At 46.9% G+C, this 22,217-nt stretch overlaps 1 protein-coding gene across 1 annotated transcript in view; it reads right to left on the bottom strand.

Moving 5' to 3' along the window:
* Positions 1-22,217, bottom strand: part of LOC147116808 (fucolectin-5-like) — a 40,825-nt gene that overhangs the window by 6,662 nt on the left and 11,946 nt on the right. The window contains exon 3 of the mRNA XM_085987229.1: positions 2,389-2,665. Within this exon, the coding sequence (XP_085843355.1) occupies positions 2,389-2,665 (277 nt within the window). The remainder of the gene's footprint in view (positions 1-2,388; positions 2,666-22,217) is intronic.

Below are 22,217 nucleotides of genomic sequence, written 5' to 3'. Positions count from 1 at the left end.
TCAAAGTGTCCAGGTAACTCTGCCCATCCCTGATGCCCGCAATGTCTGCACCTCAGACTCCAGCTCAAAAACTCTTGAGCTGAACGTCCTCAAGATACAGGGACTTACTGCAAACGTGGTTGTCCGGGATCACAATGCTCTCCACAAACTCCCACATGCTGCAGTTGGGGGTGTATATTACGGGGTGTATATTACGGGGGTGTATATTACGGGGGTGTATATTACGGGGTGTATATTACGGGGGTGTATATTACGGGGGGTGTATATTACGGGGTGTATATTACGGGGTGTATATTACGGGGTGTGTATATTATGGGGGTTTATATTATGGGGGTGTATATTACGGGGTGTATATTACGGGGTGTATATTACGGGGGTGTATATTACAGGGTGTATATTACGGGGTGTGTATATTATGGGGGTTTATATTACGGGGGTGTATATTACGGGGGTGTATATTACGGGGTGTATATTTCGGGTGGTGTATATTACGGGGGTGTATATTACGGGGGTGTATATTACGGGGTGTATATTACGGGGTGTATATTACGGGGTGTATATTTCGGGTGGTGTATATTACGGGGGTGTATATTACGGGGGTGTATATTACGGGGTGTATATTATGGGGTGTATATTACGGGGGGTGTATATTACGGGGTGTATATTACGGGGGTGTATATTACGGGGTGTATATTACGGGGGTGTATATTACGGGGTGTATATTACGGGGGTTTATATTATGGGGGTGTATATTACGGGGCGTATATTACGGGGTGTATATTACGGGGGTGTATATTACGGGGGTTTATATTATGGTGTGTATATTACGGGGGTGTATATTACGGGGTGTATATTACGGGGGTGTATATTACGGGGGTGTATATTACGGGGTGTATATTACGGGAGTGTATATTTCGGGGGTGTATATTACGGGGGTTTATATTACGATGTGTATATTACGGGGGTTTATATTACGGGGGTGTATATTACGGGGTGTATATTACGGGGGTTTATATTTTGGGGGTTTATATTACGGGGTGTATATTACGGGGGTGTATATTACGGGGTGTATATTACGGGGTGTATATTACGGGGGTGTATATTACAGGGTGTATATTACGGGGTGTGTATATTATGGGGGTTTATATTATGGGGGTGTATATTACGGGGGTGTATATTACGGGGTGTATATTTCGGGTGGTGTATATTACGGGGGTGTATATTACGGGGTGTATATTACGGGGTGTATATTACGGGGTGTATATTTCGGGTGGTGTATATTACGGGGGTGTATATTACGGGGGTGTATATTACGGGGTGTATATTATGGGGTGTATATTACGGGGGGTGTATATTACGGGGTGTATATTACGGGGGTGTATATTACGGGGTGTATATTACGGGGGTGTATATTACGGGGTGTATATTACGGGGGTTTATATTATGGGGGTGTATATTACGGGGCGTATATTACGGGGTGTATATTACGGGGGTGTATATTACGGGGGTTTATATTATGGTGTGTATATTACGGGGGTGTATATTACGGGGTGTATATTACGGGGGTGTATATTACGGGGTGTATATTACGGGAGTGTATATTTCGGGGGTGTATATTACGGGGGTTTATATTACGATGTGTATATTACGGGGGTTTATATTACGGGGGTGTATATTACGGGGTGTATATTACGGGGGTTTATATTTTGGGGGTTTATATTACGGGGTGTATATTACGGGGGTGTATATTACGGGGTGTATATTACGGGGGTGTATATTACGGGGGTGTATATTTCGGGGGTTGTATATTACGGGGGTGTATATTACGGGGGTGTACATTTCGGGGGGGTGTATATTACGGGGGTTTATATTACGAGGTGTATATTTCGGGGGTGTATATTACGGTGGGTGTATATTACGGGGGTGTATATTTCGGGGGTGTATATTACGGTGGGTGTATATTACGATGGGTGTATATTTCGGGGGTGTATATTACGGGGGTGTATATTACGGGGGTGTATATTACGGGGGTTTATATTACAAGGTGTATATTTCGGGGGTTTATATTATGGGGGTGTATATTACGGGGGTGTATATTTCGGTGGGTGTATATTATGGGGGTGTATATTACGGGGGTTTATATTACGAGGTGTATATTTCGGTGGGTGTATATTATGGGGGGTGTATATTACGGGGGTGTATATTACGGGGGTGTATATTACAAGGTGTATATTTTGGTGGGTGTATATTATGGGGGGTGTATATTACGGGGGTGTATATTATGGGGGGTGTATATTACGGGGGTGTATATTACAAGGTGTATATTACAAGGTGTATATTTCGGTGGGTGTATATTACGGGGGTGTATATTACGGGGGTGTATATTACAGCGTGTTGTTGTTGCCATTGTTGTCCAGCGAGTCTCCGATGCGGATTTCCACTCCAAAGAAGTCGTTTCCATTGATGCTGGTGGTGATTTCCACGCGATTGACTTGGTAGTGGTACAATAAATCAACTCTCCACCAAGGGGATGGTTCCCTTGTTGTGCTGCTGCACGATCCGAACTTGGAGTCTTTGTTGTCATTTCCATCAATTGCATTCTGTGCATTTCCGAGATAATCTGCGAGGCTAGACTGGGTCGCCCGAATGCTCGCAGCCAGATTGCCTGAAATCAGGAGGATGAAAGTTGTTTAAAGCTTTATCTTTTACTTAACTTTGACAAAAGGTCTGTATAAGATTAAAGATGATTGAAAAAGGAACCAGTGGGGAGATGAGGAAACTTTTTTTCACGCAGCGAGTTGCTGTGATCTGGAATGCGCTGCCTGAAAGGGCGGTGGAAGCAGATTCAATAGTGACTTTCAAAAGGGAATTGGATAAATACTTGAAGTGAAAAAAATTGCTGGGCTGTGGGGCAAGAGCAGCGGGAATGGGATAATTGAAGAGCTCTTTCAAAGAGCCGGCACAGGCACGATGGGCCGAATGGCCTCCTGTTGTGCAGTACGAGTCTATGATTGTATGATCAGTGTCCCATCACACAGACACCCACACACAGACACACACACACAGGCAGAAACAGACAGACACATACACAGGCAGAAACAGACAGACACACACAGGCAGAAACACACAGACACACACACACAGGCAGAAAAACACAGACACACAGGCAGAAAAACACAGACACACACACACAGGCAGAAACACACACACACACACAGACACACACAGACACACACACACAGGCAGAAAAACACAGACACACACACAAAGGCAGAAACACACAGACACACACAGACACACACAGACACACACACACAGGCAGAAAAACACAGACACACACAGACACACACTCACACACACACACAGAGGCAGAAACACACACACACACACACAGACACACACACACTCACACACAGGCAGAAACACACAGGCAGAAACACACAGAGCCACACACAGACACACACACAGGCAGAAACACACAGACACACACAGACAGTCACAAACCCTGGCTGGGCCCATTATCCGCTGGTCTCTATCAGAGCTGTGAATGTTCTCAGGTAGCTGCCAGTCAGGGCCAGTCTAATCCAACACGGGCTGCTCCTGCTCTCAGTCACTAAGCACTGACCCAGTCTGACCAGCCCCAGAATCATAGAATGGTTACAGCACAGAAGGAGGCCATTCGGCCTGTCGAGCCCGTGCCAGCTCTCTGCAAGACCACTTCAGCCAGTCTCACTCCCCTGCCTTTCCCTGTAGCCCTGTAAATTTATTTTCTTCAGAAACTCATCCAACTCCCTTTTGAAAGCCGTGATTGAATTTGCCTCCATCAGCCTTTCAGGCAGTGCATTCCAGATCCTACCACTCACTGCATAAAGAAGTTTTTTCTTAAGAACATAAGAACATAAGAAATAGGAGCAGGAGTCGGCCATTTGGCCCTTCGAGCCTGCTCCGCCATTCAATAAGATCATGGCTGATCTTCTACCTCATCTCCACTTTCCTGCACTATCCCCATATCACTTGATTCCCTTAATATTCAAAAATCTATCGATCTCTGTCTTGAATATACTCAATGACTGAGCCTCCACAGCCCTCTGGGGTAGAGAATTCCAAAGATTCACCACCCTCTGAGTGAAGAAATTTCTCCTCATCTCAGTCCTAAATGGCCGACTTATTCTCAGACTGTGACACCTGGTTCTAGATTCCCCAGTCAGGGGAAACATCCTCCCTGCATCTACCCTGTCAAGCCCTGTAAGAATTTTGTACGTTTCAATTAGATCTGTGGTGTATGTGCCTTTAAGAGCCCCTTGTGTACTGTAATGCCGGTAATGGCCACTCGGGCTATATAAGCCTGTATAGTGTCTTGTATCTGTTAGTTCACCTCCAGACTTTGTTCAGTAAACACCTGTGAAACCAACTCCTGCATTCCGTGTCTCCATTAACACACGGATAAAACAGTGGCGACGAATTGGAAACGGACTTACCTGCAATTCGGCAGCACCTCAAGGAGATCGATTCCTCAGACGAAAGTCGAAGAAAAAAAAAAGAAAGAAAAAAAAAACCTGTGGTTTCACCAGCTAGCCGAGCTGGTGACAGGTACTGCAATAATCCTTCATGGGCGGCGGGCTGGGGCTCCATCGGCTGGCTCTGCAGCGGTGCAGAGCACCGAAGGCGGAGGCAAACAGAGACAGAGGGTGGAGCACTCGGGAGACGGCCGGCGCTGCAAAGCAGGTCGGCGTTCGGACCAAGCAGAGGGAGGGAAAAGTCCCAGAGAGTCCGGTGAGAACGAGTCTCCACCTATTGAAAATACCTGTGTAAATAAAAACCGCGGAGAACAGCGTTGTCAGCAGTGGCAGCGGCGGGAAAGCGCGGGAGGTGACATTTTTTTTCTGCGGGGAAGAAAGGAAAGCGTGGGAGGCGCCATTTTTTTTTCAGGATGCCTAAGACTGGCAATATTACTGCTTTCGATAGTGATATAGAGGATTGGACCACATATGTGGAAAGAGTGGAGGTATATTGCACAGCAAATGAAATAGAGAATGCTAAAAAGGCATCAATAATTCTAAATCTAATGGGCACAAGGACATACGGGCTGTTACGAAACTTAGTCACTCCAGCCAAACGGAGGGACAAGGATTTTAAGGAGATTGTTGATACCCTACAGGAGCACTTAAACCCAACACCGCTGTTGATAGCAGAACGATTCAAATTCTTCAGGAGGAATCAGCACAAGAATGAAAGTAACGCTGATTACCTTACCGAATTAAGGAAGCTGTCAAAGCACTGCCAATTCGGGGCAGGACTGGCAGATTCTCTTCGAGACAAATTCGTCTGCGGTCTCCTAAGTGAAGGAACACAGAAAAGGCTACTTTCTGAGAAAGACTTGACACTGGACAAGGCTTTCAGTGTGGCTGTATCATACGAAGCAGCCGCAAGAGGAGCTGCAGAGATACAGCAAAGGCCACAGGACTTCGGCACCCATGAAATGACACAGGGTTTCGAGAGATGTTATCGCTGTGGCAGATCCACCCATGACCAGAGGAACTGCTGGTTCAAGGACAAAGCATGCAGGCAATGCGGAAAGATTGGACACATTGCACGTGTATGCCGATCTGGAAACAAAAAATCCACAGACAGGAAAAAAATCAATAAGGAAAAGTACAGAAAGGTACAAATGATGATGGACAGTAGCTCCGAAGACCAGAAGAGCGATAGCGACTCCGGAAACAAGAGACTAAGATGTCTCAAATTACATAATGTAATTGCCAAAGTAGATTACCAGACCATTTGGGTTACCCTCACGATAGCAGGGTCCCCAGTTAAAATGGAGCTAGATACAGGATCAGCTCTGACCGTCATAAGTCGACGGGATTACGAGCGGCTATTTCCGCATATACCTTTGAAAGACACATCCATTATCTTGAAAACATATACGGGGCAGAAAGTATACCCCAAAGGGAAAATAAGGGTGCCTGTTGTATACAACGGCAAGGAAATACAGAAGTTGTATTTATACGTTCTGCAAGATGGTGGTCCACCGCTGTTGGGCCATGAATGGATCAGGAAGATACGTTTAGACTAGCACTCCATTCAGGCACTGACGGTGACCAGTAAGAAAAAAAATGATGATGACGTCATACCTGAACGATTAAAAGACATCTTGGCCAACGCCAAGGAAGTGTTTCAACAGGAACTAGGAACCTTGAAAGGCATCACCGCCTCAATAAAAGTGGAAGATGCGGCAATTCCCAAGTTTTTTAAGGCAAGGTCGGTGCCATACGCAATTCGTCCAGCAGTCGAGGCAGAGCTGGAGAATTTGGAAAAGGCAGGCGTATTATCCAAGATAGATTGGAGCGAGTGGGCAACACCCATCGTCCCGGTCATGAAGAAAACGTTGAATAATGATAAATCTGAAGAACAGAGAAAAATTCGCATCTGTGGGGACTTCAAGGTGACTGTAAACCTGGTCCTTCACACGGTACAGTATCCTCTTCCGAGGATAGAAGATATTTTCGCCTCACTATCCGGAGGGAAACGTTTCACCAAAATTGACTTGGCATAAGCATATCTACAGATGGAGGTTGAAGAGGCCTCTAAAAAGTATCTCACGATAAATACACACAAAGGCCTGTACCAGTACAATCGACTGGTTTTCGGAGTAGCATCAGCTCCAGCTATCTGGCAAAGAGCTATGGAGCAAGTCCTCCAAGGGATTCCGGGGACTCAGTGCTACCGAGACGACATCCTTGTAACAGGAGAAAACGACAACGAGCACCTTGCCAATTTGGAGCAGGTGCTCACTAGGCTGAAAGAACGGGGCCTACGAGCAAATCGCCCCAAGTGCGAATTTTTCCAGAAACAAATATCATATTGTGGCCACATAATTAACGAGGAAGGGTTGCATAAGTCACCTGAAAAAATTGAAGCGGTCATAAAAGCCCCAGCACCTGAAAATGTCTCACAATTAAGGTCGTTCCTGGGATTGATAAATTACTATCATAAATTTTTACCGAACTTGTCAACTGTTCTGCACCCTCTTAATGAACTGCTACAAACAGGAGTAATTTGGAAATGGAGCGAAGACTGTAAACGTGCCTTCCATAAATGCAAAGACTTGATCACGTCCAAGGAAGTTTTGGCTCATTACAACCCATCACTGCCAATCAGACTGGCATGCGATGCATCCCCTTACGGCATAGGAGCAGTATTATCGCATAGATTCCCTGATGGCTCGGAGCGGCCGATAGCTTTTGCGTCACGCTCATTGAACTCAGCTGAGCGTAACTATGCCCAGATCGACAGGGAAGCACTCAGCCTGGTATGGGGAGTGAAGAAATTCAACCATTGCCTACACGGACAAAAATTTACCTTATTGACTGACCATCAACCCCTCGTCTCCATATTCAACCCTAAAAAGGGTGTTCCCATTATGACAGCGCAAAGGCTACAGAGGTGGTCCCTTTTCCTAGGGGCACACCAATATGACATAGAATACAAAGGATCAAAACAGCATGGGAATGCTGACGGTTTATCGCGCCTACCGTTGCCAATGGTAGAAGAGGCACATACAGTGGACCCAGTGGAGATGTTCCACTCAACCATAGTGGAATGTCTACCAGTAACAAATTCTGCCATTGAAAAGGAAACGAGAAATGACCCGACTCTCTCACGAGTCTACGATTTAACAGTGAAGGGATGGCCAGCACATGGCGAAGCACTGTTGCCAGCATTTTCGCAAAGAAGAGAACAGCTGTCAGTGTGCCGAGGAACCTTGATGTGTGGATCCAGAGTGGTGATTCCACCCAAATTCCAGGATAAAGTGCTAAAAGAGCTTCACGAGGGGCATCTGGGTGGAGTGAAAATGAAGAACCTAGCCAGAGCGTTTGTGTGGTGGCCAGGTATCGATGGAGACATCGAAGAAATGACCAAGAGCTGCCTAGGATGCCAGAAGGTCCAAAACGCCCCACCACAAGCCCCTCTACATCCATGGGAGTGGCCCTCATCTCCATGGCAAAGGGTACACATCGACTTTGCTGGTCCATTTATGGACTCAATGTTCTTAATCGCGGTTGATGCACACTCCAAGTGGCCGGAGGTAATAAAGATGTCCTCCACCACCACGGAAAAAACCATCACAGTATTAAGGACCATATTTGCCAGGAATGGGCTGCCTGAACAGATCTGTTCTGATAATGGACTGCAATTTGTGTCCGAAGAATTCAGGAAGTTCTTAAAAAACAATGGGGTTAAGCACTACACGTCCGCCCCATACCATCCCGCCACCAATGGATTGGCTGAAAGGTTTGTCCAGACCTTCAAGAAGGCCATAAAGGCCATGGGTAATGAAGACATAAATCTACAACATAAGGTAGATAACTTCTTGTTCACGTACAGGAATGCAACCCATGTGGTTACAAACCAAACTCCCGCCATGATGTTCTTCAATAGAAGCCTAAGATGCCGGCTGTATTTGATCAAGCCAAACATCAGAAGGGACGTGGAGAACCGGCAATTTCAAGGCATGAATGAAAGGCCAACAAGAACCTTCCAGATAGGTCAACAAGTTTTGGCCCGGGACTACCGTACCGAGAAATGGCAGCCTGGAACTATTTGCACACGACTAGGACCGTTGATGTATACCGTGGACATTGGAGAAAGCATAATAAGGTGCCATGCTGACCAGATCATAGAGTCATCCGAAAATGGACAACCTACACCACAACTCTATATGCCTAATGAAGAAGCAGAGATACCCATAGTATCTACCTCCGATCCGGTGATACTGGAACCAGATGAACCCGACACTGGCATTCAAGCCGAATCGACATTGCCAAAAGAACCACCAGAAACTACTACATCACCGAGGCATTATCCAGACCGAGTCAGGAAGCCTCCAGAGAGACTGACTTATAATTGATTAACTGCAGCAAATGTGTAGATTATTGTTCTTGTAATATGTTAATTAATGATTACTTAAAATGTTATGTACTGGTTGTCTAAAAGGGGAGGAATTGTGGTGTATGTGCCTTTAAGAGCCCCCTGTGTACTGTAATGCCGGTAATGGCCACTCGGGCTATATAAGCCTGTATAGTGTCTTGTATCTGTTAGTTCACCTCCACACTTTGTTCAGTAAACACCTGTGAAACCAACTCCTGCATTCCGTGTCTCCATTAACACACGGATACAACAAGATCATCTCTCATTCTTCTAAACTCTAGAGAATATAGGCCCAGTCTACTCAATCTCTCCTCATTGGACAATCCCCCCATCCCAGGAATCAGTCTGGTGAACCTTCGTTGCACTCCCTCTATGGCAAGTATAACCTTCCTTAGGTAAGGAGACCAAAACTGTCCACAATACTCCAGGTGTGGTCTCACCAGGGCCCTATATAATTGCAGTAAGACGTCTTTACTCTTATACTCAAATCCTCTTGTAATAAAGGCCAACATATCATTTGCTTTCCTAATTGCTTGCTGTACCTGCATGTTAACTTTCAGTGATTCATGTACAAGGACACCCAGGTCCCTCTGAACACAAACATTTCCCAATCTCTCACCATTTAAAAAATACTCTGCTTTACTAATTTTCCGACCAAATTGGATAACTTCACAATTCTCCACGTTATATTCCATTTCCCATGTTCTTGCCCACTCACTTAGCCTGTCTATATCCCCTTGAAGCCTCTTTGCATCCTCCTCACAACTTACATTCCCACCTAGCTTTGTATCATCAGCAAACTTGGATATATTACATTTGGTCCCCTCATAGAAACATAGAAGATAGGAGCAGGAGTAGGCCATTCGGCCCCTCAAGCCTGCTATGCCATTCAATGAGATCATGGCTGATCATCCAAATTCAGTAACCTGTCCCTGCCTTCTCCCCATATCCCTTGATCCCTTTAGCCTTAAGAAATATATCTAATTCCTTCTTGAATATATTTAATGAATTGGCCTCTACTGCCTTCTGTGGTAGAGAATTCCGCAGGTTCACCACTCTCTGGGTGAAGAAATTCCTCCTCATCTCTGTCCGAAATGGCTTACCCCATATCCTTAGACTGTAACCCCTGGTTCTGGACTCCCCGGCCATCGGGAACATCCTTCCTGCATCTAGTCTGTCTAGTCCTGTTAGAATTTTATAAGTTTCAATGAGATCCCCTCTCATTCTTCTAAACTCCAGCGAGTATAAGCCCAATCGACCCAATCTCTCCTCATACGTCATTCCTGCCATCCCAGGTATCAGCCTGGTGAATCTTCGCTGCACTCCCTCCATGGCAAGAACATCCTTCCTCAGATAAGGCGACCAAAACTGCACATAATACTCAAGATGTGATCTCACCAAGGCCCTGTACAACTGCACCAAGACATCCTTGTTCCTGTACTCGAACCCTCTCGCTACGAAGGCCAACATACCATTTGCCTTCTTAACCGCCTGTTGCACCTACATGCTTAGCTTCAGCGACTGGTGCACAAGGACACCCAGGTCTCGTTGCACTTCCCCTTCTCCCAATCTATTGCCATTCAGATAATAATCCAGTAGATTTGACAAGCACGATTTACCTTTTGTAAATCCATGTTGACTTTGTCCGATCCTGTCACTGTTTTCCAAGTGCGCTGCTATTACATCTTTTATAATGGACTCTAGCATTTTCCCCACTACCGATGTCAGGCTTACCAGTCTATAATTCCCCGTTTTCTCTCTACCACCTTTTTTGAATAGTGGGGTAACATTAGCTACCCTCCAATCCATGGGTACTGTTCCAGAGTCTATCGAGTTCTGGAAGATGACCAGCAATGCATCTATTATTTCTAGGGCCACTTCCTTAAGTACCCTGGGATGTAGATTATCAGGCCCTGGGGATTTATCGGCCTTCACTCCCATCAATTTCCCTAACACCATTTCCCTACAAATACTGATTTCATCCAAATCATTGATATAGCTGAGGCGCAAGCTGAGGCTCGCAGTTCATGCGCCCCCTTCAGGATTGTACCACTTTAGTTCATATGTCCGCTCCTCATTCTTTCTAACAAAATGTATCACTTCACACTTTTCTGCGTTAAATTTCATCTGCCACATGTCCGCCTATTTCACCAGCCTGTCTATGTCTTCCTGAAGTCTATCGCTCTCCTCATCGCTGTTCACTGTACATCCAAGTTTTGTGTCATCTACAAATTTTTTAATTGTGCCCTGTACACCCACATCCAAGTAATTAATGTCAATATTTAGGCAAATCGCAGAGAGGTATAGAAATAATAGGGTAATAATAGTGGGGGATTTCAACTTCCCTAATATTAACTGGGATAGTCAGAGTGTGAAAGGCTTAGAGGGTGCGGAATTCTTAAAGTGCATCCAAGAGAGCTTTTTGAGCCAGCATGTAGAAAGTCCTACCAGAGAGGGGGTGGTACTGGACCTAATTCTAGGGAATGTAGCCGGGCAAGTGGTAGAACTGTCAGTAGGAGAGCATTTTGGTGACCGTGACCATAATTCGGTGAAATTTAAGGTAGTCATGGAAAAGGACAAAGATGGACCGGAAATAAAGGTTCTAAATTGGGGGAAGGCCGATTTTAATATGATAAGACAGGATCTGGCCAAAGTGGACTGGGATCATCTACTTGTAGGAAAATCCACATCAGAGCAGTGGGAGTCTTTCAGAAAGGAAATAGAGAGAGTACAACGCCAACATGTTCCTGTAAAGGTCAAGCATGGGACCCACAAGCCCAGGGAACCCTGAATGTCAAGGGATATGCAAGAATGGATTAGGAAAAAAAGGGAGGCTTTTAGCAGATACAAAGGACTAAAAACAGTGGAAGCCCTAGAGGAGTATAGAAAGTGCAGGGGGGTACTTAAAAAATAAATTAGGAGAGCGAAGAGGGGGCATGAAAAAACACTGGTGGGCAAAATAAAGAAAATCCCAAGGTGTTTTATAAGTATATTAAGGGCAAGAGGGTAACCAGGGAAAGAGTAGGGCCCATTAGGGACCAAAGTGGCAATCTGAGTGTAGAGCCGGAAGATGTAGGTGAGGTTTTAAATTAATATTTTGCATCTGTGTTTCCTATGGAGAAGGACAATATAGGCATAGAAATCAGGCATGGGGATTGTGATATCCTTGAACAAATTATTATTGAGAGGGAGGAGGTACTAGCGGTTTTAGTAGGATTAAAAGTGGATAAATCCCCAGGCCCAGACGAGATGTATCCCAGGCTGCTGTGTGAGGCAAGGGAGGAGATTGCAGGGGCTCTGACACAAATTTTCAGAACCTCTCTGGCCACAGGGGAGATGCCAGAGGACTGGAGGACAGCTAACGTAGTACCATTATTCAAGAAGGGTAGAAGGGATAAGCCAGGGAATTACAGGCCAGTGAGCCTAACATCAGTGGTAGGGAAATTACTGGAAAAAATTCTGAGGGACAGAATTAGTCTCCACTTGGAGAGGCAAGGATTAATCAAGGATAGTCAGCGTGGCTTTGTCAGGGGGAGATCATGTCTAACCAATTTGATTGAATTTTTCGAGGGGGTGACTAGGTGTGTGGATGAGGGTAGTGCAGTTGATGTAGTCTACATGGACTTCAGTAAGGCTTTTGACAAAGTCCTGCATGGGATCCAGGGCAATTTGGCACATTGGATCCAAAATTGGCTTAGTGGCAGGGGGCAGAAGGTGATGGTCGAAGATTGATTTTGTGACTGGAAGCCTGTGTCCAGTGGTGTACCGCAGGGATCGGTGCTGGGTCCTTTGCAATTTGTAGTGTACATTAATGATTTAGATATGAATGTAGGAGGTATGATCAGTAAGTTCGCAGATGACACAAAAATTGGTGGAGTGGTAAATAGCGAGGAGGAAAGCCTCAGGCTACAGCACGATATTGATGGGTTGGTCAGATGGGCAGAACAGTGGCAAATGGAATTTAACCCTGAAAAGTGTGAGGTGATGCATTTTCGGAGGATTAACAAGGCAAGGGAATACACAATAAATGGTTGGACCCTAGGAAGGACAGAGGATCAGAGGGACCTTGGTATGCATGTACATAGATCCCTGAAGGCAGCAGGACAGGTAGATAAGGTGGTTAAAAAGGCATATGGGATACTTGCCTTCATTAGCCGAGGCATAGAATATAAGAGCAGGGAGGTTATGATGGAGCTGTACAAAACGCTAGTTAGGCCACAGCTGGAATACTGTGTACAGTTCTGGTCGCCACACTATAGGAAGGATGTGATTGCATTAGAGAGGGTGCAGAGGAGATTCACCAGGATGTTACCTGGGCTGGAGCGCTTCAGCTATGAAGAAAGACTGGACAGGCTGGGGTTGTTTTCATTAGAGCAGAGAAGCCTGAGGGGGGACCTGATTGAGGTGTACAAAATTATGAGGGGCATAGAGAGGGTAGATAGAAAGGAACTTTTCCCCTTAGTAGAGGGATCAATAACCAGGGGGCATAGTTTCAAGGTAAGGGGCAGGAGGTTTAGAGGGGGTTTGAGGAAAAACTTTTTCACCCAGAGGGTGGTTGGAATCTGGAACTCACTGCCTGAAAGGCTGGTAGAGGCAGGAACCCTCAACATTCAAGAAGTATTTAGATGAGCACTTGAAACGCTATAGCATACAAGGCTATGGACCAAGTGCTGGAAAATGGGATTAGAATAGACAGGGCTTGATGGCTGGCGCGGACACGAAGGGCCGAAGGGCCTCTTTCTGTGCTGTATAACTCTATGGGGGAGAAATTGGGTATGTAGCGCCACCTATTAGTGCCTTAAGAGGATGCTAATGGGGCGCAAAGCAGCTAGCGCCCGGGCGCGGCGATGTTTGTGCCGCTTGTGAAATTAACTAGACATTTTGCGGCGCCTGCTGATTGTGACGTCAGTCAAGTGTGCAACGCCCCAGTAGCGCCCTGAAGCAGATATTGAGTGGCGCCCCCTGCCTTACCGCCTGCCGCTTGCAACAACAGGTTGAGGGGAGCGTTTTGCAGTCAGGAAGGGACTGGGGGAGCACTATTTAAAGGCGACCACTTCCTGCCTTTTTTTGTTGGTGACATTTTTGCACCACACATTCTGAAAGAGGGAGCGAGAGAGACTTCTGAAGAGATTCAACGCTGTGTGATGGAGTTTTGGGTACTGAGCAGCACTTTGCAGGTTCATTTTGATTTGACCTTCCTTGTATTGATTTAGAAGAGACTGTGGGGGCTGCACTCTGAGCTCTTTCCCTGGGCCTCTCCATTGTTCTTTCCAGCAGATTTGATGTACAGGTCTCTTCAGGCCGAGATTCAAGGCTGCAATGAGCAGGATGTGGATGGAGAGCAAAATCAACCCTCCCCTTTAAGCTAAAAACAGAAAATGCTGGAGAAACTCAGCAGGTCAAGCAGCATCCGTGAAGAGAGAAACAGAGTTAACGGGCTCGATTTTGTCATTGGGGCGGGCTGGGGGCGTGTCAGCCGCTTTTCGTGTTATCCACCCGACTCCACTTTGATGTGGGGGAAAAATGCGATTTTCACCTAATTGGCCAATTGATTCCCAGCGTGTGGGATCCCCTGGCCCAATGAATCTTTCCTTCCTGAAAGTCGCCTCTGATGATGTCATCAATGCTGCTGGATTTAAGGCCTGCAAGCAGCCTTGCTTCTTCTGGAGACTGCAAACTTTATGCCCATTGCTGTGATCGCTTCATTCAGCAACTATGTCCAGCAGTAGGCCAAAGTGTGCTCCACGGTTCGACGACGCCGCCCTGCAAGCTCTGGTGGAGTGAGCCAGATCCAATAAGGAGGTGCTCTTCCCTTCCTCGGGAAGGAAAAAGCCTCCTCAGCAGACTAAAGCTGTGTGGATGCAAGTGGTCCAGGAGGTCAACTCTTTGTCTATGTGCCTCAGAACCTGGCTGCAGTGCAGGAAGAGGTTTCATGACCTACTGCGCACTGGAAAAGTGAGTATTACTTTCACATCACCCTCAATCTGATCCCCATCGCCTCTCCTCACCAGCACTCAGCTTTGACAACCTCTTCCTCCACATCCCACTTGACACTGACATCCCTGCACCCTTACCCATTCCCTCCCTCTCTATACGATAGCAAAATACTGCAGTTGCTGGAAATCCGAAATAACAACAGAAAATGCTGGAAAAACTCAGCAGGCCAGGCAACATCCGTGGAGAGAAATTAGAGAAATCTCTCTCTGGTCACATTCACCTAACTATTCGACTATGCAACCCTCACGCTCCCTATCGTGTGATGCTATGAAAACAACTTACAACACACAGGGAGGGTCATTGGTCTTGCCACCTCATTCCATCTTTGTCTCCTTCTAACCATCAATGATATGGATTCTCTACATTCACTCCTTCATTCTCACTCAAACTCCTCTTGTCTCCCTCATTGCAGGAAAAGAGAGCCCACAATAAGAGGGAAAGAGCGAGGACAGGAGGAGGGCCACCCTCAGTAGCCCAGCTCACCCCCTGGGAGGAGGCGGCCCTGGAAATCGCCGGGATCGAGGAGGGTTCCCAAGTGGGGGACGGACAGACGGGCTCATCACAGCAAGCTGGTGACAGAATAGTTTGGCATCTCTCTCATTGACATTGCATGAGTCACTGATAATGATTCTGATGCTCTAACAGATTGTTTTATGATCATCTGCACTATTCAATGTGCAAGTAACCTTGGCCTCAAATCTCTAACTCTTTCCTTTATTCCCCCACAGGACCATCGAGAGCTCCTGTCCCCACTGTCCAGGAGGAAGAGCCTGAGCTTCCAGACTCCTCAGAGGAAGCTCCAACCTCAGAGGGCACAGCGTCAGCAGAATTCAGAGCACCCAGCACCAGCGCAGACACTGACACCTTGGTGGGACCCTCGCAAGATAGTGCAGTGTTGTCAGCTGGTGTATCACAGCTCACAAGTGAGCATCAGCAGATGGTGGAGACAGGGACAGCAGTGGAGAGTCCTCATCAGAGGGCGCAGGACTCTGCCAGCTCGGCTCAGCTGCATGTCGACCCTCTGCCTACGGGTCCATCCAGAGGAAGAGCGGGGCTGGAACTCCAGGAACAAGTGCCGGAGTCTTTAGCAGGTTTTGTCTCCAGGGTCGCTGCGAATGTGGAGCGAATGGAGGAGTCCCTCGCTAACATGAGCAGAGCCTTTGTGGAGGCATTGGCGCATGAAGGCAGCACCATGGAAAGGATGGCAACCTCCATGGAAAGGCTGGCTACAGCCATGGCGGCAGTAAGTGGCCAGAGTGAGGAAAACATGGTGAGTGTTCAGAATAGACTGACATCTCTGGAGGAGCGATGGTCAGCTATTGAACAGGGAAACCAGAGCTTCATGGAAGTCCTTCTGCGTAGGACTGCCAGTGCAGATACGGGTCCCCATGGCCCCGCTGATGTGCATCAAGGTGCTCTCAAGCCACTTGCAGGCGCTGAGGGGGACCTGACCCATGAGAGGGAAGTTGGTGGCAGACATCAAGGAAGTGGGGGCTCCTCTCCAAGCACTCACACTTCCATGCCATTGCAGGTCAGAGCCCCACCAGAGACCCCACCCAACTGAGATTAGCGTCTCAACCCCTGCACAGACGCAGGAGCAGACTGTTGAGGACCCCAGAGGACGCCCGCCAAAGGTGTCTGTAGTGTATGTACCTTGAAGAAGGAACTATATTCTGCAGCCCCTGTATACTGCAGTACCAGTAGTGACCACCCCTGTATATAAGCCTGTGCAGTAACTTTGTATAGTAGTTCCAGTTTTGTCTCCATTCAGTAAACACCTGTTATAACCAACTTCTGCAGTCTGTGTCTCAATTACACACGGACATTACATTGGCGACGAACAGATCCGAACTTACCTACAGTTCTGCACCACCTCACGGGGATTCATCCCTGAAGCGAATTTATTAGCGGTCGAAGCCAGAAGGAAGAAATCCAAAAAAAAACAAACAAACAGACGTAACGGGCGTCGACCGTGGGCAACCGCCCTTTGATTCATCGAATTCGAAGATTTGCAGGAGAGGCTGTCGAGAGCTGGGCTTGGTTATCCAGTCCATGGTGTTCCAGCTAATCGGGCTGGTGGCAGGTAGTACACTGATCCTTCCTGGGCTGCGGCGGGCTGGAGCTCGATCGGGTGGCTACGAAGCCGGGCAGCGTACAGACCCGAGAAGAGGGAGGGAAGTGTCCCATAGGGTCTGCTCTGATGACGGGAACAGTAATTAAAATAAAAGAAAAAGAAATTAGAAGTGCAGAAAGCCGCGAGGAGCTGCAGTTTGCCACGGGGACCGCGGAGAGTGGCGTTGGCAGCAGCGTGGGGGGAAGTGCGCGAAGACCATAGGGCGTCGCCATCAAGGCATAAAAACGTCAGCAACAGCGCTGGCAGCAGCGGAAAAGACAGAAAGCGCGGGAGGTGCCATCTTAATCCAGCGGGGAAGAAGGCAAAGCGCGGGAGGCGCCATCTTAAATCTCCAAGATGCCGAAGACTGGCAATATCACTGCCTTCGATAATGCAATAGAAGACTGGACCACGTATGTGGAAAGAGTCGAAGTATATTGCAAGGCAAATGAAGTAGCCGATGAGAAAAAGGCATCAGTACTACTAAACTTAATGGGCACAAGAACGTACGGCCTATTGCGGAACCTGATCACTCCAGTCAAACCGATGGAGAAGAGTTTTAATGAAATTGTTCATATCCTACAGGAACACCTAAATCCTACACCGCTGCTGATAGCAGAAAGATTTAAATTCCACAAGAGAAATCAGCATAAAGATGAGAGCAATGCTGATTACCTTACGGAACTACGCAAGCTATCAAAGCACTGCCAGTTCGGAGCAGGACTGGCAGATACCCTACGGGACAAATTTGTCTGTGGACTCCTGAGTGAAGGAACCCAGAAGATGTTACTCTCAGAGAAAGAGCTGACGCTAGATAAGGCTTTCAGCGTGGCAGTATCGTATGAAGCAGCAGCAAGGGGAGCTGCAGAAATACAGCAAAAGCCATAGGAATACGGCACCCATGAAATGACACGGGGATTTGAAAAATGTTATCGCTGCGGCAGAAGAACCCATGACTAGAAGGACTGCTGGTCTAAGGACAAAACATGCAGGCAATGCGGAAAGATGGGACACATTGCACGAGTTTGCAGGTCCGGGAAGAAGACTAACGACAACAAAAAGACTACTAAGGAAAAGTACAGGAAAGTACAAAAGATGACGGACAGTAGTTCTGAAGAGCGATAGTGAATCCGGGAACAAGAGACTAAGCTGTCTCAAACTACACAACGTAATCACAAAAGAGGATCACCGAACCATTTGGGTCACCCTCACGATAGCAGGGTCCCAAGTCAAAATGGAATTGGATACAGGATCAGCCCTGACCGTCATGAATCGACGAGACTACGAGCGGCTATTCTCACACATACCCTTGAAAGACACATCCATTGTCTTGAAGACATATACGGGGCAGAAAGTATACCCCAGAGGGAAAATAAGGGTGCCTGTCGAATACAACGGCAAGGAAATACAGAAATTGTATCTGTACATACTGCAAGATGGTGGACCACCGTTATTGGGACGTGAATGGATCAGAAAGATAAGTTTAGACTGGCACTCCATTCAGGCACTGACTGTGGCTGGTAAAAAGGATGACGACGTCACACCTGGACGATTGTCAAAAATCTTGGCTAACGCTAAAGAGGTATTTCAACAAGAACTGGGAACTCTTAAAGGCATAACCGCCTCGATAAAAATAGAAGAGAATGCAATTCCCAAGTTTTTCAAAGCAAGACCGGTACAGTATGCAATTCGCCCAGCCGTCGAGGCAGAGCTGGAGAATCTGAAGAATGCAGGCGTGTTAACTAAGGTAGACTGGAGCGAGTGGGCGACACCCATCATTCCTGTCATGAAGAAAACGTTAAACAATAAGTCTGAGGAGCCAAGGAAGGTTCGCATCTGTGGGGACTTCAAAGTGACTGTGAACCCAGTCCTTCACACAGTACAGTATCCTCTTCCGAGGATAGAAGATATTTTCGCCTCACTATCTGGAGGGAAACGTTTTACAAAAATTGACCTAGCGCAAGCATATTTGCAGATGGAGGTTAAAGAATCCTCTAGGAAATATCTCACGATAAACACTCACAAAGGTCTTTACCAGTATAATCGACTGGTATTCGGAGTTGCATCAGCTCCGGCTTTATGGCAAAGAGCAATGGAACAAGTCCTGCAAGGGATTCCGGGGACTCAGTGTTACTTGGACGACATCCTAGTGACAGGTGAAGATGACAGTGAACACCTTGCCAACCTAGAGCAGGTGCTCACGAGACTAAGAGAACATGGGCTACGAGCCAATCGCCCCAAGTGCGAGTTTTTAAGAAACAAATATCGTATTGTGGCCACGTGATTGATGAAGAGGGGTTACATAAGTCCCCTGACAAAATTGAAGCGGTAATTAAGGCTCCAGCGCCTGAAAATGTGTCGCAACTGAGGTCATTCCTCGGATTGGTGAATTACTACCATAAGTTTTTGCCGAATTTGTCCATAATTCTGCACCCACTGAACGCCCTGCTACAAACTGGAGTAGCATGGAAATGGAGCGATGAAGGTAAGCGGGCCTTTCAGAAGTGTAAAGGCCTGATCACTTCAAGAGAAGTATTGGCTCACTACAACCCATCACTACCGATAAGACTGGCGTGTGATGCGTTTCCCTACGGCGTTGGAGCGGTACTGTCACATAAATCCCTTGATGGTTCAGAGAGGCCGATAGCTTTTGCGTCACGCTCGTTAACTGCAGCCGAGCGTAACTATGCCCAGATTGACAGAGAGGCCCTCAGCCTGGTGTGGGGGGTGAAGAAGTTCAATCACTGCCTGCACGGACAGAAATTTACTCTACTAACTGATCATCAACCTCTTGTCTCCATTTTCAACCCTAAGAAGGGCGTCCCGATAATGACAGCACAACGGCTACAGAGGTGGTCCCTTTTCCTAGGGGCACACCAATATGACATCGAGTACAAAGGAACTAAACAGCATGGGAATGCTGATGGATTGTCGCGCCTACCGTTGCCGACGGTGGAAGAAGCACCTGCAGTGGATCCTGTGGAGATATTCCACTCGACCATAGTCGAATGTCTACCTGTGACGAATACAAACATAGAAAAGGAAACACGAAATGACCCGACACTCTCCAGGGTCTATGATTTAACGGTGAAGGGATGGCCAGCACATGGCGAACCACTGTTGCCAGCATTCTCGCCGAGAAGAGAACAGCTGTCAGTGTGCCGAGGAACCTTGATGTGTGGATCCAGAGTAGTAATTCCACCCAAATTGAAGGATAGAGTGCTCAATGAGCTTCATGAGGGTCATCTGGGAGGGGTAAAAATGAAGAACTTAGCCAGAGCGTTTGTGTGGTGGCCGGAAATCGATAGAGAAATCGAAGAGATGACCAAGAGCTGTACAGGATGCCAGAAGGTCCAAAACGCCCCACCACAAGCCCCTCTACATCCATGGGAGTGGCCCTCATCTCCATGGCAAAGGGTACACATTGATTTTGCTGGTCCATTTATGGACTCGATGTTTTTAATTGCGGTGGATGCACATTCAAAGTGGCCAGAGGTAATAAAAATGTCCTCAACCACCACAGAAAAAACTATCACAGTCTTACGAACCATATTCGCCAGAAATGGGCTGCCTGAACAGATTTGCTCCGACAATGGACCACAGTTTGTGTCTGAAGAGTTCCGGAGGTTCTTAAAGAACAATGGTGTTAAGCATTACACATCCGCCCCATATCATCCAGCCACCAATGGATTGGCTGAGAGGTTTGTTCAAACATTCAAGAAGGCTATCAAGGCAATGTGTAATGAAGACATACCCCTACAACACAAGGTGGATAACTTCTTGTTTGCCTACCGGAATGCGACACATGCGGTTACCAACCAAACTCCAGCCATGATGTTCTTCAATCGAAGACTAAGATGCCGCTTGGATTTGGTTAAGCCAAACATCAGAAGAGATGTGGAGAACAGGCAGTTTCCGAATATGAATGAAAGGCCAACCAGGAGTTTCAAGATAGGTCAACCAGTTTTGGCCCGGGACTACCGCACAGAGAAATGGCAGCCAGGAACGATCTGCACACGGCAAGGACCTCTAATGTATACCGTGGACGTTGGAGAGAGCATTGTAAGACGCCATGCTGACCAGATTCTAGAGTCACTGGAAAACGTCAAATCTACACCACGATCCTATACACCTGGTGATGAAACCGAAGTACCAATTGCATCTACCTCAGAATCGGTGATATTGGAAGCAGACGAACCAAACAATGACGTTGATCCCGAATCAACTTTGCCAGAAGAACCTGATACCCCAAAGAGGCGTTATCCGGACAGAATCAGGAAGCCTCCTCAAAGACTGAATTTATAATTGATTAACTTCAGCTAATGTATATAGCAACTGTAATTGTAAATATGTTATTTAATTATTAATCGAATGTTATGTACTGTTTAGCTAAAAGGGGAGGAATTGTAGTGTATGTACCTTGAAGAAGGAACTATATTCTGCAGCCCCTGTATACTGCAGTACCAGTAGTGACCACCCCTGTATATAAGCCTGTGCAGTAACTTTGTATAGTAGTTCCAGTTTTGTCTCCATTCAGTAAACACCTGTTATAACCAACTTCTGCAGTCCGTGTCTCAATTACACACGGACATTACAGTGTCGAGGCAGGAGCAGCAACAAAGTGAGCAAGGGGCCTCCACATCTGCTGAAGCCACAGGGGAAGCACCACATAGGAGCACGCGTAAAAGAAAAATAATGCACAAGTAGTCACAAGGGTGGTCACTTGGGTGTAATTTTGTGTTTATTTTTAACATGCCATCAGTTGCATATTGTCATAAAAAATACTGATGGGAAACTGTTGCAATTGTGGCATCTGTCATTTCGCTAATGGGACTTCCACATTGAGGGCTTAGGGTGACTTGCAATTGTCAGTATGGTAGTCAGAGTGATAGGAATCCGTAGGCTCTTGGCCATTGTCGAAGAAGCTACAAGGCAAAAGTGTTTGATTGTGCAGGCTAAGCAAATCTGGCCAAGTGCCTCCCTTGCATCCTGGGCAGCAATGTGGTCGCGTGCTGGTGCCTTTTGGCCTGTGCAGCTTCAGGTGGGTTAGCAGCAGCTTGGCACTCCTGTTGATGCTGCTGCTGTTGGTGGTGCTGTTGTTCAGGGTTCTGCTGCTGCTGCGGCTGGTCTTCATCCGAATCTGATGTCCAGGAGGAAAGGAAATAAATGGTTCCCA

This window comes from Somniosus microcephalus, chromosome 5, assembly GCF_052327205.1.
Source record: "Somniosus microcephalus isolate GS21.2 chromosome 5, FLI_Smic_1.0, whole genome shotgun sequence".
In the NCBI taxonomy this organism is placed as follows: Eukaryota; Metazoa; Chordata; class Chondrichthyes; order Squaliformes; family Somniosidae; genus Somniosus; species Somniosus microcephalus.
The sequence above is the reverse complement of the archived record's forward strand: the minus strand, read 5'-3'. Positions and strand labels throughout refer to the sequence as shown.